Genomic DNA, 16,636 nt, shown 5'->3' on the forward strand with positions numbered 1-16,636 from the left:
AATCTATTACAAACTTCAAGAGGGCATCAATACAAAATGCATAAAATTTCCAAAGCAAGTTATGCTAACAGAAATTCACTGCACATATTTTCCATTTTATTCTCTAATTACCAGTAATTTGCATTTATATTAATGTATTGTCATTAACAAACAGCAGAATGTCTCCTTCTGCACAGAAAAGTGCTTTTTCCCGAATAATTATGTGAATTTGGCAGTCAGAGAAATCAAGAGGCTAATAGCCCCCTTATTTATCAACTACTGTTCTTTAGAACCTGCAACTGTGTTTATATTGAAGTTTCTGTACACTTGTGGTGCACCCTGGATCATCCAATCTGTTATAAAAGAAGCACTGTGCACTTTTTCCCCTGCCTGAGCACCAATGATTTCACAGCCAGAATAAACAGCTAACAAGAAACACAAGACGTCCTACAAAGTCTTCCTCTTCTGCAAGACAGATCAAGATGACAGAAGGGACTAAACATTCAAGGTCAAAAATGAAATTAAGCTATAGAAGAAAAACGATCAGTAAGAACTGTGGTGCTGCATTTCCACAAGCTGAAAAAAATACACAAGTGCTAATAAAGAACTCCTTCTCTTAGGAATCACTAATACACAAAGTTACAAATGTTGTCTTTTATTCAACATCACAGAATGCAATATACTCACTAAAGTCTATCAACCAAAACCCCAAAGCCTAGACAGGTTACTGGGGGGAAGAGGAGAAGCAATCTTGTGGTTTGGGATTTTACTGGTTTTTGTTCATTTACCCATAATTCCAACTGACTTAAAACTACTTCTTCAGAAAAACTCCAAATTAAGCTCTTGCATCTGTTAGAATACTTAAGGTTCCTCTCCCACATCTGCTCCCTCCTGTTTCACAGGGCAAGCCCAAGCTGCAGGCATTCCTTCTGCACAATACAGGTCTGCCTTTTTGTGAGAGTACACAGGTAGATACAGATCTGTAGTAACAAAATTAGCCTTTACATCTGTCCCAACCTTCCTGTACACTTAGGCCAAACAAAGTGGTCAAGAACTGAAATACATCAAAGACTGTATGTATAGTCAAAGTATATAGACTAAAATATAACATAGACTACCTTCATCATGACACAGGCTAAAATAATGAGAATAAGGGGGTTTATAAACAAACCAAAGAGCACGAATGCGTAAAAGGAATATATTGAGGGGTATCTAAATTATTTCCAAAATTATGACTCTCTTTTAGAGAGGAAAATACTGGAAAACAATAAAAGCACTGACTTAGCATCATAGCTGAAATAAAATTTAACTAGTATTTGAAATTAATGCAACTCATTTCTATTTGTGATTTTTTAAATTCATTTAAACCTTTTTTGAACAAGCCACTTCAAGAAAGCGGTAGAAGAAAAGGCATGAGAGCAAACAAGTTTCTCCTTCTACGCACAGAAAAGGTAAATCCCAAAGAAAAATAAAACCCTTCCAGATATAAAATATAGTAATAGTATCATTGAACATCTTTTACAAGAAACTTTAATCTGCAAGCAATTACTTGGTTACTAACCTTTAGCCTTCTCACCATCTCTTCTTTAGATATTTTATCAGAGATTTCTTTGACCCCTGGAGGATAAGTGATTTTTCCATCATTGGCTCTCGTCTTTGAATGAGCCATGATTTCACGGTTTTAAAACTGTGGAAAGAAATTAAGAAGATGATGTTGTTTAACTAGTTCATGTTTAACCTTATCTGTCCCACTTTGACAAACAAAATCCAACTAGAAATATACCAACAAACCCATACAAACACAAGAATGACAAAATATTTTGATCGGTTTCAGTAATCTATACTGTGGGAGACAGCAATGGTTTTGATATCCAGGCAAATTGTCCTACGGCACAATACAGCTTTCAAGAAGTACACAACAGAAAAAAGCTAAAACTCCTCATTCTGGAATGTATTTGATCTTCACACTAAAGAGACACAACCAAGAATCTTACTGTATTGTATGATATGTTTCCACCACTTGGTAATAATAGATTCTAGTAGCTTGGGCATTCAGACATCTGAAGTGGACTTTGCGTTCTATTTACAGAATGCAATTTCCCAAAAAGCCTAAACACCAGTGCTGTTAAGTGTTACACATCACCAGTTGTAACTTGCCAATACTGCCAGAAAAGCATCAGATAGAGAATGAAATTAGAGACAGAAACAGAGCCGACCAAATACAAGTCTTTCCTCTGTGCCATTAAAGCCAAGTTTTCAAGTGAAAGACTGCAGATAAGCAACACTATCTTCTTCCTAAATTCCAACTAGGAAAACAACTCAGTTACTTAGTTTCTCAGTCCCTTTACACTAATGCAAATACAGACTACCATGTAATCCACTCTAAATTATGCAGAGTTTCATTGCTGTAGAGAAGGAAGCTGAACTGAAAGCTTTACTTACATAAAAGTAATCAATACAAAAGATGGTGAAAAAATCTAGATGGCATGTGTGGGGACAATTAGGATCTTAGAAAAAACTGTACCAGGGCAGCTACAAATGAACAAAGAAACGAAAGAAACAAATTTCTTCGTCATTGCCTTGATATTTTTATTTATTTAGCTAAAAGCATGATTCACTTCTGACAGCCATGACTGTACTGAACTGTGAATTCCAAGTCAGGAATTTTCTTCCTACAGACCTCCCATACTAGAATCTATGTATACTTTGAATTTCTTGGAACTACAACATCAGAAATAAAAATCAGCCAGAAGCCACAAGAAGACATGGGCTAGCAGCATGTTCCATAACAGCCATAATTAAAACTTACTGGCCCCCAAACCAAGGTCATTCTACACTGAAGGAAAACTAATACTTGAAATACATTTACCCAACCCCTCCAAAACATGTCAACATGTTTTGTATGCTTCAGTCTATATTTCATGAAAACAACCAAAGTTACAGACTTGCTTCATCTTCACTAATCTTTTACCAAACAAAAAGCTAACATTGGCTTTTAATTTTTTTTTCCAAACAACATATACAGAACAACACATTTTATTTTTGTAAATAGGGAAAATATGAGTAGAACAAACATAATCAGATTTCATTCAACAGGCATGATGTGCAATGTACTTCAACAGATACAAAAAAGTCAACTCAGTTTCTGTCATCTTCTCTTCACCTACATATACCCAGCAGTGGAACAGCACTATGTACCTGAAGTTGTAGTTAAAACTGATAATGACAAAGCTGGGAGGAAACAAAAGTCATTGGAGTAACTTTTTCTAATACTAAAATACGATGTCACTTTTATCTCCATTATATTTCTTTAATGCACTGTCATGACAGTAAGTTTAGGGCTCCTCAAAAGCAGACAGAAATTCTAATCAAGTTTACTCTTCTTGCTGTTTGACATAGATACTCCAGTCTACCTTTCAGATGGGATGATCTTATATATTATAGCTAAATTCATTTTAACAGCTCACCACAGCAGAAGGGAGCCTTGCTCCCCTGAATCTGAGAACATAAAAAAGCATCAGATGCTTTGTTGAACCCATCAAACTCACCAACTCAAAAAACAAGCCTAATTGTTTTGGAAAAGCATGTGACAGGCATCAAAGCCAACTCAAGGGAAAGAACAGGAACTAAGGTAACTAGGGAACAAAACTCCATTTTCCAGTGGTGCATAGCTGTCAGATCAGATCAAATGCAGTGGAAACTTGATTAGAACATAGTGATGTGGTCCTGTTTGGAGCAGATTTTGAAATAATTCAAAGACTGAAACTCATACGTTACAGTCAAGTTGAACTGTCTAGCTCACACATCCAACTGCCACACAACCAAGCTTTTAAGCTTCAGTGGCATCCAAGGTCTGGATGAAACTGAACATCTGTATTGTGTTTATGTGGCAAGGTCTTGGTAGTGGGGGAGGCTGAAGGATGTCCCTGTGGAAAGAGACCAGAGGCTGCTCCCACAGCAAACAGAGCTAGTTCCAGACAGCTCCAAAATGGACTCATCCCTTGACAAAGTCGAGCCATCAGTGACACTGGTAGTGCCTCTGTGATAACATATTTAAGAACTGACAAAAAATGCTGCACAGCAGTTATGAGGAAGAAAAGTGAGAAAAACATGAAACAACCCTGCAGACGCCAAGGTTAGTGAAGAATGAAAGCAATCTCCCTGCATTTATCTTGACCCATGAGCTTTTCCATCTTATTTCCTTCCCTGTTCGATTAAGCAAGAAAAATGAGAGAGCAGCAGTGTTAGCACCTAGCAGCCAGCCAAGGTTACAGACAGGGATGTACACAGCTTATCCTCTCAGAAGTATAGAAAAAACTAAATAGGACTTAATTTCCTGTAGAATTAATACATCAAGTCTTACAGGGTCAAAAATAATTTTAAAATGGTTCTATGAAATGGCCTATTACTTAGAACATAAGGGATAAATAATTATAAACCTTCTAAACTTCCTATAAAATACAAATTTGCAGATCACTACCTAAAGTTTTTTAGGATTAATGGTAAGCTTTACTGAGAGAAACAAAAACCTTTCCAAGGAACAGCAGAAAACAAAACCTATCACTCAAAAAAGAGAAAATTCAATGCTATGCAATCCCCTTGTACAGCAGTTATAACTTCAACTGTTACCTAAATAAAACTTAGTTTGTTACATTCCACCGCTAGACGTTCCTGTTCTTCTAGACTGCCAGTATAACTGTACATACCTAGCTTTATCAAAATAATCTGTGTTGAACATTAGTAGAATCTAGGATTTTATTGGGAGGCGGTGGGGGGGAAGAGGGAAGGGTTGGTGATTCTAGCCAAATCCAAGTCTCTGTGATTTCACGTTACAAATACATGAGCTGTTTCAGTGAACTTCTCTCATGGAAAAAGAAGATAGTAACAGCTAAGAACAACAGCCTCAAGGCCAACTGTATCTACAACATGTTGAAAATTAAAATCCATAGGCCAATGATGTGACATCCAACAACTGAATTTCAAAAAGCTTTTAAAAGACATTTTTAAAGATCCACAGTATTTTAAAAGAAGACTTTGTAAGATGACAAGCATTTTGAAAAAAGGAAATTCTTTGAAAGCTTCTTTGAGATTCAACAGAGACTCAGCTGACAGGTTTTTTTGTTTGTTTTTTTGTTAATCAAATGAAAGTTTAGAAGTTCTCCACTATATTTTCAGAAATCCAGTCTTACTCCATATATACAGTCAGAAGGGAAAGAAAAGGGAAAGAGCACAAGTCTTACAAGAAGAGGCTGAGGGAGCTGGGGTTGTTTAGCTTGGAGAAGAGGAGGCTCAGGGGGGACCTTACTGTGCTCTACCATTACCTGAAAAAAGGTGTGGTGAGGTGGGGATCGGCCTCTTCTCCCAGGTAATGGAGTGAGAACGCAAGAGGATATGGCCTCAAGTTGCATTAGGGGAGGTTTAGATTTCATGTTAGGAAAAACTTCCTCACCAGAAGGATGGTCAGGCATTGAAACAGGCTACCCAGGGAAGTGGTAGAATCACCATCCCTAGAAGTGTTCAAAAGGTACGTGGATGTAGCACTTGGGGACTTGGTTTAGTGGACAACACAGTGGTTCTGGGTTAACAGTTGGACTCAATGATCTTAGAGGTCTTTTCCAACCTTAATGATTCTATGAAAAAGGAAAATGTTCAGATGGATGCCTTTTTTAAGGCAAGAAAACACTTCAGACAATGAAATGCTTTGTACCATGCAGAATGCAAGCACAAACTAAACATTAAGTTGTGCACTGTTTCTGCTGTCGTATGAGGACAAAGAAGGGAGACAGATGTCACAAGAAACTTAAACAAGTATATAACGAACGAATTCCAGTCCTAATACATAGGAATAAAAAGCATGATTCAATCAGGCTTTGGTTGCTTCAGTTATGTTAAACAGTACTCTAAGTTTTCAAAAACTACGAAGAAAATAAACCTATTTTAAGCTAATAGAGCATTTAAAACACAAACTCTACTCTTTGTACACAAGGAGATGATAAAGTAAGATTGAAGATGTCTAGGTACTGCTTCTTTCAACACAGAAGCACCACTGCAATTACAACTTCAAAGACCTGAAGTCAGGAACCAAGAGCAAGTCTCTAGCAGTATATAACATAACAAATTAAAAACTAAGTTATAAGGGAGGTGGGGTGGAAGAAAGTAGTACAGAGAACAGAAAGAAAGGTGACAAAACACATACCCTTTGTACAGTGACAACAGGAGCATGGGGGGAAAAAAGTGGAACTTGCATTTATTGAGCATCAGAATAGGATGGATTAAAAAGTCATTCACCTCTTGTGACAAAAATCGGAAGATCATGTTTAATGTAAAATTATGATTATCAGCCAGACCACAAATGGGAACAATCAATTAATCTAAACATAGTTAATTAGTAGTAAGTACCACTGCCAAAATGTGGTCAAACTCAATTAAATAAACTACACACGAGTTCTGTCCATAATCAGTAGCATCCAATAGCTACTCAGTTCCAGCTAAGTCTACTGGCCATTGTATTATTAAAACATTCAGATGTTTTCTATATAGTAGATAACTTCATGAACAGCTTAACGTCACATACACTACTTGCTCAATACTGTAAAATACGGATTGTGATTATGCAAATTAAACATGGATTGATATCTTGCATATTAAGTACCTGTGCAAATATACTTCAAAGGTCAATAAATATCATTACAGGATGTTAAGTCAATGATCTAAAAGGAGGACTTAAACCACACTCCATTTAATTGTATTTTGTTTGGCTGACAGTTCACATTGCCTACGGTGGTTTAATTAACTGTGCTAATCATTAAGCAAACTGTGCCTTAACATACATGAAGTCATCATGTGTCAACAGTGATTTTCCAGAGATCTATACATGTGTTTAAATCCTCATCCTTCAAGATACTTTTGTAGAAAACTTACCCAAGGGATGAAGCAAACTTGAGCAAATCAACCCCATATTCCTTTCAAGTCTGTCTTCTGCCTTACTACTGTCTTCTCTTTAAAATTCAGAATCCAAACATGAGGACTTAGAAGATCACCAGAAACAGTGATCAACTTAGAATTCTAACTCCATCGTCATTATTATTTTTAAGAACTTTCACTGAATATATAATTATTTATATAGCTATTCTTGAGATCATTTAAAAACTATGTTTATAAAATCTAGGGAAGTATAGATCAAATTTATGTAGGCTAATATATATACTTCTAAATCTATGTTTGCAAGACATTTTTCAATGTGCCACTGAGAACAACACTTTCTTCAGGTTCACAAAGGTATTAGAAGCTCAACTGAATTTAATAACTGGTTGGCATGGAAAAATATTTCAATGTGTAAAGAACTAAATATATGTGTTTCCACAGTTCATCTCATTCCAACAAAGAAGTGTAGCCAAGAAAAGGATTGGCAAATATTCATCAACACTTTCTCCACAACCAAGCAGGATGACCAGTGACTTCTCGCTGTCATAGGCCATTCCATCAACAATACAAAAACAGTTTAGGAGATACAAAAACATTTTCCTAAATTGTCTTGTGAGATATTGCAAGAAAGTAAAATCTTCTCCATCTCATAAATCACAATATAGATTTCATGCTGAAGCCCTATTCCTTTTTCAACACACAGTTTATAATTTATTTTTGCACCCTCAGTAGGTAACATCCTCATATGAATTAATATAAACCATGACAAATATTTGGAGATCACTAACTTTGTTTCAACAACAAAGGACGTATGAAAAAATTTGTCTAGATATAATTTCCTCAAAAGATGCAACAAGATATCATTAAGAGATTACTCAGCAACTCACAAGTGGAAGAGGCAGGCATCTTTCTACTTCATCAGTATTATTAATAAAACACAAATAATATAAAAATTTAAGTCATTTACAGAAATTCTTTACATCCTGGTAAATTCCTACTGGCGTATAGCTGATTGACAACAATTGATCAAGGTGAGAAGTGACTTAGGTATTAAAGACTTGCATTATCCAACTGCCACTAAACTAAATCTATTTCCGTAACATATCTACCCCTAGGGAGTTTTAACTTGGCTATAAAAAGCCACTCCAAGCTGAAATTTGACAGTTTTCTGCTGCTGAATAAAATAGAAAACTTTAGAGTGTTGGACCAAGGGTGCTTGTGTAAATCCAGGTCATTTTTCATAGCGATTCAGGTATAATGCCTAGATTAATACTTTCCATTCTCTTTTAGAAATGTATCATATTATACTGTTTACTTAACTATCATTAAATCAAGATATTAGCATTATCCATAATATCAATAAAATGCTAGTTTCCCATTTCTATAAGGCAGCATAGTAAGGACTGATACAGGAAGAATTTACAGAAACCACTAATTAAATGTCTTCTGAAATGAAGACCCAGATTATAAAGTAAAAGTAACACTCTCAGTCCAACAAATGACATAAAAAGTACTGGGTTTCACTACAGAATGCCATTAATGGCAGACCTTTGACAGTCAATACAGAAGTAATAATATCTGTTTAAATTCGGAAATACTTTTTCAAACTTACACTAGAAAATACAGCAAAGTGCATTAGCTTTCTTTATCAATGTATTAAGTAAGCACTTTGTGGAAAATGAAAGATGTGCAGGTGGTAACTGTGCAAGAAGAGACATCATCACAATGTCCAGAGAACTTGGAGGATTCAGGAAATGAACAAAGAAGAAAACATTAAGACATGATACCAAAATCAGCACATGCGCACTAAAGGGCCTCCAGCAACTTAAACAAAGTTGCAATCAGCTAGCAAATGACCCCAGGCAAGTCCCCATTTCCACTGGTTAAGATTTTTTTCAAACTTCATTAAAGAAAGCCTCCCAAAGATTTAGCAAGTATGAAGTATTCAGTACCAACTTATCTCAGCACACAGCTCTCTCCAGTGGTGTTGCAGACACTTGCAGCTTCCACAAAAACTTAAGTGACCCAACCTTAAGTTTCAGCATGTTTCCAGATGTTATTGTTGTATTCTTTCTTTTAATAAAACCGCCTCTTTTTTGTGCCCTTTATGAAATGGCATTTTTACTGAAACACACTCAGTTTTAAAAAAATTATTAGAAACTATATAAAAGAATTCACCATTAAACCATTCAACAACCTAAGCAAAAATAAAACTGACTTATTATTGTGGGATCTCTGCTTTCACACTTCTACTCAAGAGTAAGTAAAAGGGACTGTAGGAATTAAAATGTCTTATTTCTGTGCATGGCTGCTGGAGAAGAAATTACAGAGAGATAAAAACTGGAAAGTAATCGTAAAAGAATCTGACAGAGAAAGAAAACTGTAGGCTGACTAAATATGATTTTAATAAAATAGACATCTGCAATATATTTGTCAGTTACCCAAGTACTAGGGAAAACATTCCTTAGGTGGTAACATTATGCAACCATACTATACAAAATCTGAAGAAAAGACAAACTATGACCAGCCCTCAGAGTGTTCAAACAGAAGTAATTTGGTGATGTACACAACTCCAGCAGGGGGGGTCACAGTAAACGTCACTGACAAAGGAGCAAAATTAAGACTTAAGCTTTTGTACCCTTGACTGATGTGCAAGAAAAGTTTTTATACTACTAAGGGAATTCAAATAACTACTTAGTGAAGTTGTAAGTAGGAATAGAGCCCTCAAAACAGGACAGTTCTACCACAAAGACCAGGAAATACAGAAATAAAGATAAAATTTAAGCCAAACTGAGATACCCACCGTAAATATACTTTAAAAAAAAAAAAAAAGGAAAGAAATTGTACTTCAGTAGCTAGAATCAAAAAGGAAAAAGTACTGCAGTATAGTAATGACTGCAAAGAAAGAAGTTACTGAAGTATCCTATAATGTCAGCTGAATACCCATTTCCAAAGAAATGACAGGCAAAACTTTCCTGTGGCAACTGGTAACAGGTATCTTTAATCAGAAGTTACTGTGTGTACACTTAGGAACTTCACATTTTCAAATCAAAGCAACTACATGGGCACCATCCAAGAATTCATGAACCACTGTGGAATGCAAAGCTTTTTAAAGGTATTTAAAAATTAAGGTGTAGTACCCTTCAATTTAAAAATTTAAATTAACTTTAAAAATTAAGGTATACTGCACAAAAATAAAGGCAGCACTCTCATTAATAATGTAGAGCAAAAAAATTAATAATACCACCACTAGAGCTGCACTAGTTTGATATTAATAATAGTTTAAGAGTTTAAGAAAAAATCTGCATGCTGAAGTCAGAATTTCAAAAACAGGGATAAATGGAACGTCTAGGCTTATCAGATTACCCTGGGAAAATTTATGTTTGATTCATCTGTGATAAAACAATTAGCACTTTCCTTGCACCAAATATCATTTATTATGGAAGCATTAAATTGGAAATCATAGACAGATGGATGCAGAGATGGATGAGACTGTCATTCAGTAAAACACTGAAAGAAAAGTTTAGAGAAACAGAAATGTTTGCAAATAAAAAGACTGCATATGAACATCTAAACAAGAATACACACTCTAACTCAGAAAAAATATCAGCTGTAAGGGGAAGACAACAGGGGTCTAAAGAGGGGTCCAATGCCTAGGTCGAAGTATAGTCTCATGGTGATTTTTCTATTCAGCATTAATTATAAGACAAGGTACTTCAAGAACCTCCTCTCCCCACTGAAGATACTCAAGCACTATTTGGACACAATACTGTGCAATGTGATCTAGGGCGACCCTGCTTGAGCGGAGAGGTTGGACCAGATGACCCACTGTGGTCCCTTCTAACCTGACCCATTCTGTGATTCTGTGGAACCAACAAACAAACCAACCCTCACAAAACCAAAACCTCAATAGCTACCACCCATTTTAAGGTACTGGCAAGAACTTGCTTGGAATACTATGTGCAGCTACCAGCACCTATCATCCAGATAATTTAAACTGGAAGAAGCGCACGTGAAGTCTATTACATGAGGACAGCACATACACAGAGGCAACAAGAAGAGATTGTCAGGAGGGTAAGTAGAAGAGAGGCAGAAATCACCATAAATCCCAGAAATACTAGGAGATCCCACCCAAAGAAAATTAACCACCATAAGACAAGAGTTCGAAGATAAATAGCTCAGTGAAGAAAAACTGATCATGAGATGCAGACTTCTAGTTTTTAAATCAAAATTTAAGAATTACTTTCTTGTCAGTAACTGAAGCAAAATATCCAAACAGAATACGGTACAACTTGATCAATACACAGATTAATACCTTGCTTTCATATGGTATATGAATAGTTATGTGAAAAGCAGACCCAGAAGTCCACAAAACATTCTTTTTCCAGAATCACCAGAAACACTGGAAGTTCTTAGGCTGGTACTTTAAAAGAAGAGAAGAACTGACAACCAGCCTAGGTATCAAAAATCACTTAACAATATTACTGGTTTATGATCATAATACTGACACAGCCCTCTTTTAGCAGGGAAGCTACTTTAAGGTTTAGTGAGGCAGGAATTATTTGTCTCCTTTCTACAACTGCTAGAAAAGAATGGGGGAAAAGAGGCAGGAATTATTCTTTCCCTTTACATTAACTAGTTTCAAAACAGACTAACAAAAAGCAGTCACAGAAACTCAGATATCTTGCATTACGTAATTTCAAATGATTAGCAGCTGTAGTACTCACACAAGGGGAGAAAAAAAACCATGCAAGAATGGCATAAAAGCCATGAGGAAAATAAGGGGAACATAACAGGAAGCAGAAGACAACTACAACACGCAGACATCAGGCACAAATCAAGTTTAATCTCTGTGTTGCCCCTTGGGAGGAAACAACACTTGGTATTATTTTAGCGTACCATTTATTTGGCTAAAAATGCCTTATTGAGTCTAACCATGAAACTTTGCTGGTTTTTTTGTTTGGAGGGTTCTTGGTAAGAATTAAAATTAAACCAACATCCCCCCCCAAGAAAAAAACCCCAACACTAAGAATACTAAAAAAACAAAATAAAATACTAACAATAAATAAAATAAGCAACTAAAATACAAAACAACCAAAAATATAAGAATACTAGTATGCTACCACAGAAGCAAAATGACATTTTGTAAAGTTTCACACTGGTCAATCAATATAAAGGTATTTTTGTAACAAGTCAGAATTTATATCGTAAATGAAATGCCCTTCCATGCTTAACTTTGCATATAATTTTCAAAAATACAAAATTATATGTTTTACATCCTACTGCAAATTATTTGATACAGAATTATTAAAGATCAAACAAAGAATGCTAGTGGGCTGGATTGAACTATAAGACCTAAAAGAAAGCATGGGTATTGAACTGCAAAGTCGGATGTTCTTATAAACAACAGTCCATCCAAGTCAATATGAATTATAAATACAAGTTTATATTATAACTGCCTATAGCAATCTTAGTACCAAAACCACATTCAGCTGGGTGTTTAGAAATAGAGGTTGCCTACCCAGATGGCTATCAGTTCAGCTTTTCTTCCCAGCTAAAACATTTTATTTTGCTTTTTGCAAAACTGTGACAGGAAAGCAGACTGAAAAAATAACTGTGTCCCCAAAGACAGAGAAAGAACCCATAACTGATCACAAAGCACAAATCAGATGAAGACATACTGCAACCAGTTGAACTAAGTGCATTGTAAGACCACAAGGACCAACAGCAGTTTCAGGATCTACTCACCTATCATCATATATGAATCTACCAGTAAGATCACTTCAATAAAAAAGCTGAAGATTCTTTTAATATTTAAGTCTTAACTTACCTTTGACACCTACCTCAACACTTGACCAACATGTAAGTTCTCTGCCAATAATATATTGACTCCTGTAACTTTTTCTAATACCCTTACAATTATTTAGCCCTATGGGGTTGAATTTTCACCAAATGGTTGAGGTTGGAAGGGACCTCTGGAGGACATCTGGTCAAATTTCCCTGCTGAAGAAGGGTCACCTGAAGCTGGTTTGCCAAGGAGTGCATCCAGATAGCTTTTGAGGATCTCCCAGGATAGTGACTGCAAAATCCCAGAGCAACCCGTGCTGGTTCTTGACTACTGTCACAGTGAAAACATTCAGAAAGACCCTCTTGTTTGTGCACATGACCTCTGGATCTATTACTGGGCATCACTGAGTGGAGTCTGTCTCTATCTTCTTTGTAAGCCACTTTCAGAAATTTACCTACATTGGTACATTTTAATCCTGATTTTGGTATAAACAGGCGCATATGTACAGCTATGTCAACTTTCTTGATAGTAAATTTCCAAACTCTGGTTTGTTTTGTTTTGAAGTTCATGTTTAATATTTAGTTATCCTATCCTTCAGCTGCAGCTCATCACTCACATTAGGACATAAGGAAATGGAATGAAGCTGCATCAGAGGAAGCTCAGATTGTGACTTTAGAAAAAGGTTCTTCACTGACAGGTGGTCGGTCACTGGTACAGGCTTCCCCAGCGAAGTGGCCATGGCACCAAACCTGTTCAAGGAAGGTCTACACAACGTTCTCAATTATACGATTTAGTTTTAGGTAGTCCTGTGTGAAGCAGGGATTTGGACTTCATGACCCTTATGAGTTCCTTCCAGCTTGAGAATTTCTACGGTTCTATGCCACATTTGCTGCACAATGATAGACAAACTCGTGGTGTGCAGTGTGTGGGCTGTGCTTCCATCAGGCTCAGATCTGTGCTGATGTGCAGTAAGGACACAGACCTCGTTTTACTAGACTGGATCATTGCCTTACAATACCTTGTAACTCACTCTCAAGGAAGAACTCTCCTCCTACCCAGGAGAGCATTAACAAAAAATCAAATCAAAAACAATGACAAAAAACTGTATACACTCCCCACTGGATTGTGTCCCATAAATAGAAACCACTGGGACACAAGTAACACCTATAAGAAATTAATCTTTATTTATTTTAAAAGCACAAGTTTTGCAACTGAAAGGAGCAAGTTTTAAATTATTAATAAACAAATATAGCTGCTTCCACTATGACTGTAAGCATAAAATCACGATACAAGAGTTCGGAGAGTTTCCACCTATTACTTAAAGGACAAGAACTATTCAGGCACACACTATAGGTTGCTCTCTCCTTATTCCCCTGAAGTTAGAAGGTTAACATAGCCAAACCAGACTAACAAACACATCTGGTAAATCCCGCTGACAGCTGAATCCATCACTAATCCACCTGTCTGCTTACAGCCAGATGTTGCTGTTTCTTTAGCACAAAAAGCTGGATTTGTTCACACCTCAGCCAGATTCTCAGCTCAAGAGCAGTCTGTCTTAATTAAGACAAAAAGCTCAGTTTACCATAGAAACAACTGAGGTTTGGACACAGTGCTACTAACTCCACTGCAGGGACCAACAAGCTCTATTAGACAAATGGACTAGAAAGTTTAGGGGTTACAGGACAGGCATTCAACCAAGAAGCATAAGTTAATGAGAGAGGGGAGAAAAAGAAAAAAAAAAAAGAAAAAGTAGAAACAAAATGCACAAAAAATTCCAAACAAACAAACAAAACCCCACCACCATACACCACAGCTGACACACCCTATCAGCCTTGAGGTTCCTAAAATGCACAATGTATGTAAGTATCTGAAGGGAGGGCATCAAGAGGATGGAACCAGGCTCTTCATTGTGGTGCCAAGCAATAGGACAGAGGCAATGGGCAGAAACTGATGCACAAAGTTCCATCTGAACACAAGGAAGAACTCCTTTTGCATAGGGATGACTGAGCACTGAAGTAGGCTGCCTAGAGAGAATGTAAAGTCTCCTTCCCCAGAGACATCCAAAAGCCATCAGGACATAGTCTCAAATAGTATGCTCTAGGGGACACTCTTTGAGCCACGGGGCTGGACTAGATGACCTCCAGTGATCCCTTCCAACCTCATCCATTCTATGATTCTGTAAAGCCTAAGACATGTTGAAGAAGGTGACAGAGGAAGTACAAGGTACAATGAAGGACGTGAATCAGAAGCCCAAGAGGTATGAAGACAAACTAGATGGAGAAGTCACTAATGAGAGACCAGAGTAGAAAGATCACCTGCAGCTGGCAGGAGGGGAATGCAGTCCCAGCAGATCTCAGTCCGTTCCAGAGCATACAGCGTGCAAATGCCACGTTACACTGCCCTTCTACCAATAACAAATACTTGCAAGAATCCGCTGAAAAGCTCTCATCCCTCGCCCCACATAAAGCTGCTAAAAGAGAAAACTTATTACTACTAACAGCATTCCATCAATTAGTCATAGATACACAAAGCTAAAGGTTACAACCTAAAGACTGAGAGGAGCACCACCATACAATGAATTTGTTTACTAAGTTTGCTTCAAAAGGAACAGCAAAAATACAGAAATAGTTGTAAAAGCAGTTATTAAGAGTTAAGAAACAGAATTAAAGTTTCTTATACAATATTAAAGAGAACACACACAAAGGAGCTGATGTACCTGATACTTCACTACTTTTTTTCCACACCACAGGATTTCTTTCTCACTCAAAGCAAAGAAGCTATTCAACTTTTCTCCTTATAATTTTACGTGTGTCCTTTATTATACTCTAAGCCACACTCTGAAGAGACTTAATTTCTTACTCGACTTTTGTAAGGCTTCACGGCTGTATTATGTTAGTGTGCCATAAAAAAACCTTGTTTTTGCAACACTTTCACAAATTTTTCATAAAAATAAGTATTCGTCTCATTTCGTAGATGACGAACCCAAGTTACAGATTGAAATTTAAGAACTAGCCACCAATTTTGCCTGTACGGTTAGAGGAATTTAGGGCACAACTTTTAAAGTACGCTAATTTATCCAGCGCTGCATCTTAAACTAAAGCATCTGTTGAGCCAAGCAGAAGTAGTCTGGGTCTAAAGCCTGTCTCCCAGGAAATCAATGCACTATTAATAAGCTCTTGTGGGAAGTCTGGTTTAAACAGACTTGCCTGGGATCACAAGAAACTGACAGAAAGAATGAATTCCAGTATCCCAAAGTGACATTCAATCATTCAAATTACTAGATGTGCTTTTCCCTTCCCACAGTCCTCTGTCAATTCATTTTACATTTTCCAGCTTTTGGAAAAGAAGTCTGCTGACTTTGATATGCAGCTCTAATTCCTAAATACACCTGCTTGAAAAAAAACCCAACATTACAACTAAAGACTATCATAACATATACTTAGAAGGACAGAAATTAATTTGAACTGTTTACTATTTTTAGAAAGAATTTGTAATTTTAATCTTGTTTTAAAGCTTTTTTTATGTAATACAGAAGATTCAAGGGGCAATGGCCCATCAAGAAATAAAAAGTTACTCTAAATGTGCTTTTATATTTATACACACACAAAATGCAGTATGGACAACCTAATGCAGAACTTACTACAGCCAGCATTTGTAACTTTGGGGAAAACTTTAGAAATGTTCCGTGTTCTCAAAGTACAGATTGGCCAGTCTTTAAAAAAAGAGTGCAGAATATTTCTTTCTAGAAACTGTACACGTATCGAAATCTCTTTTCTCAGTTCTTGGAAGCATTTCTGTAACTGAAGGAATTACAAACTGCATGATCTAAGTTGGGCAAATGGAAGAGGAAATGCATCTCCTGTTTGTTGCCTCGCTGAAAAACTTCCTCACAACTCTTCTGAAGAGTTTACCATTGGCTTATCTATTCTTTCCTCCATTTTGAAA

The 16,636-nt window shown here is 36.6% G+C and overlaps 1 protein-coding gene across 4 annotated transcripts in view; it reads right to left on the minus strand.

Annotated features, from left to right (window-relative positions):
• The window catches only part of PDS5B (PDS5 cohesin associated factor B), a 101,267-nt gene that overhangs the window by 79,049 nt on the left and 5,582 nt on the right, over positions 1-16,636 (minus strand). For 3 of the 4 annotated variants that reach the window (XM_042014082.1, XM_042014080.1, XM_042014081.1), the window contains exon 2: positions 1,541-1,667. In XM_042014082.1, the coding sequence (XP_041870016.1) occupies positions 1,541-1,648 (108 nt within the window). In that variant the 5' untranslated portion in view covers positions 1,649-1,667. The remainder of the gene's footprint in view (positions 1-1,540; positions 1,668-16,636) is intronic. The other variant, XM_042014079.1, reaches the window with a different exon arrangement.

This window comes from Corvus kubaryi, unplaced genomic scaffold, assembly GCF_017639235.1.
Source record: "Corvus kubaryi isolate FWS band 111438036 unplaced genomic scaffold, C.kubaryi_AGA036_p1.0 split1-65, whole genome shotgun sequence".
NCBI classification, from domain to species: Eukaryota; Metazoa; Chordata; class Aves; order Passeriformes; family Corvidae; genus Corvus; species Corvus kubaryi.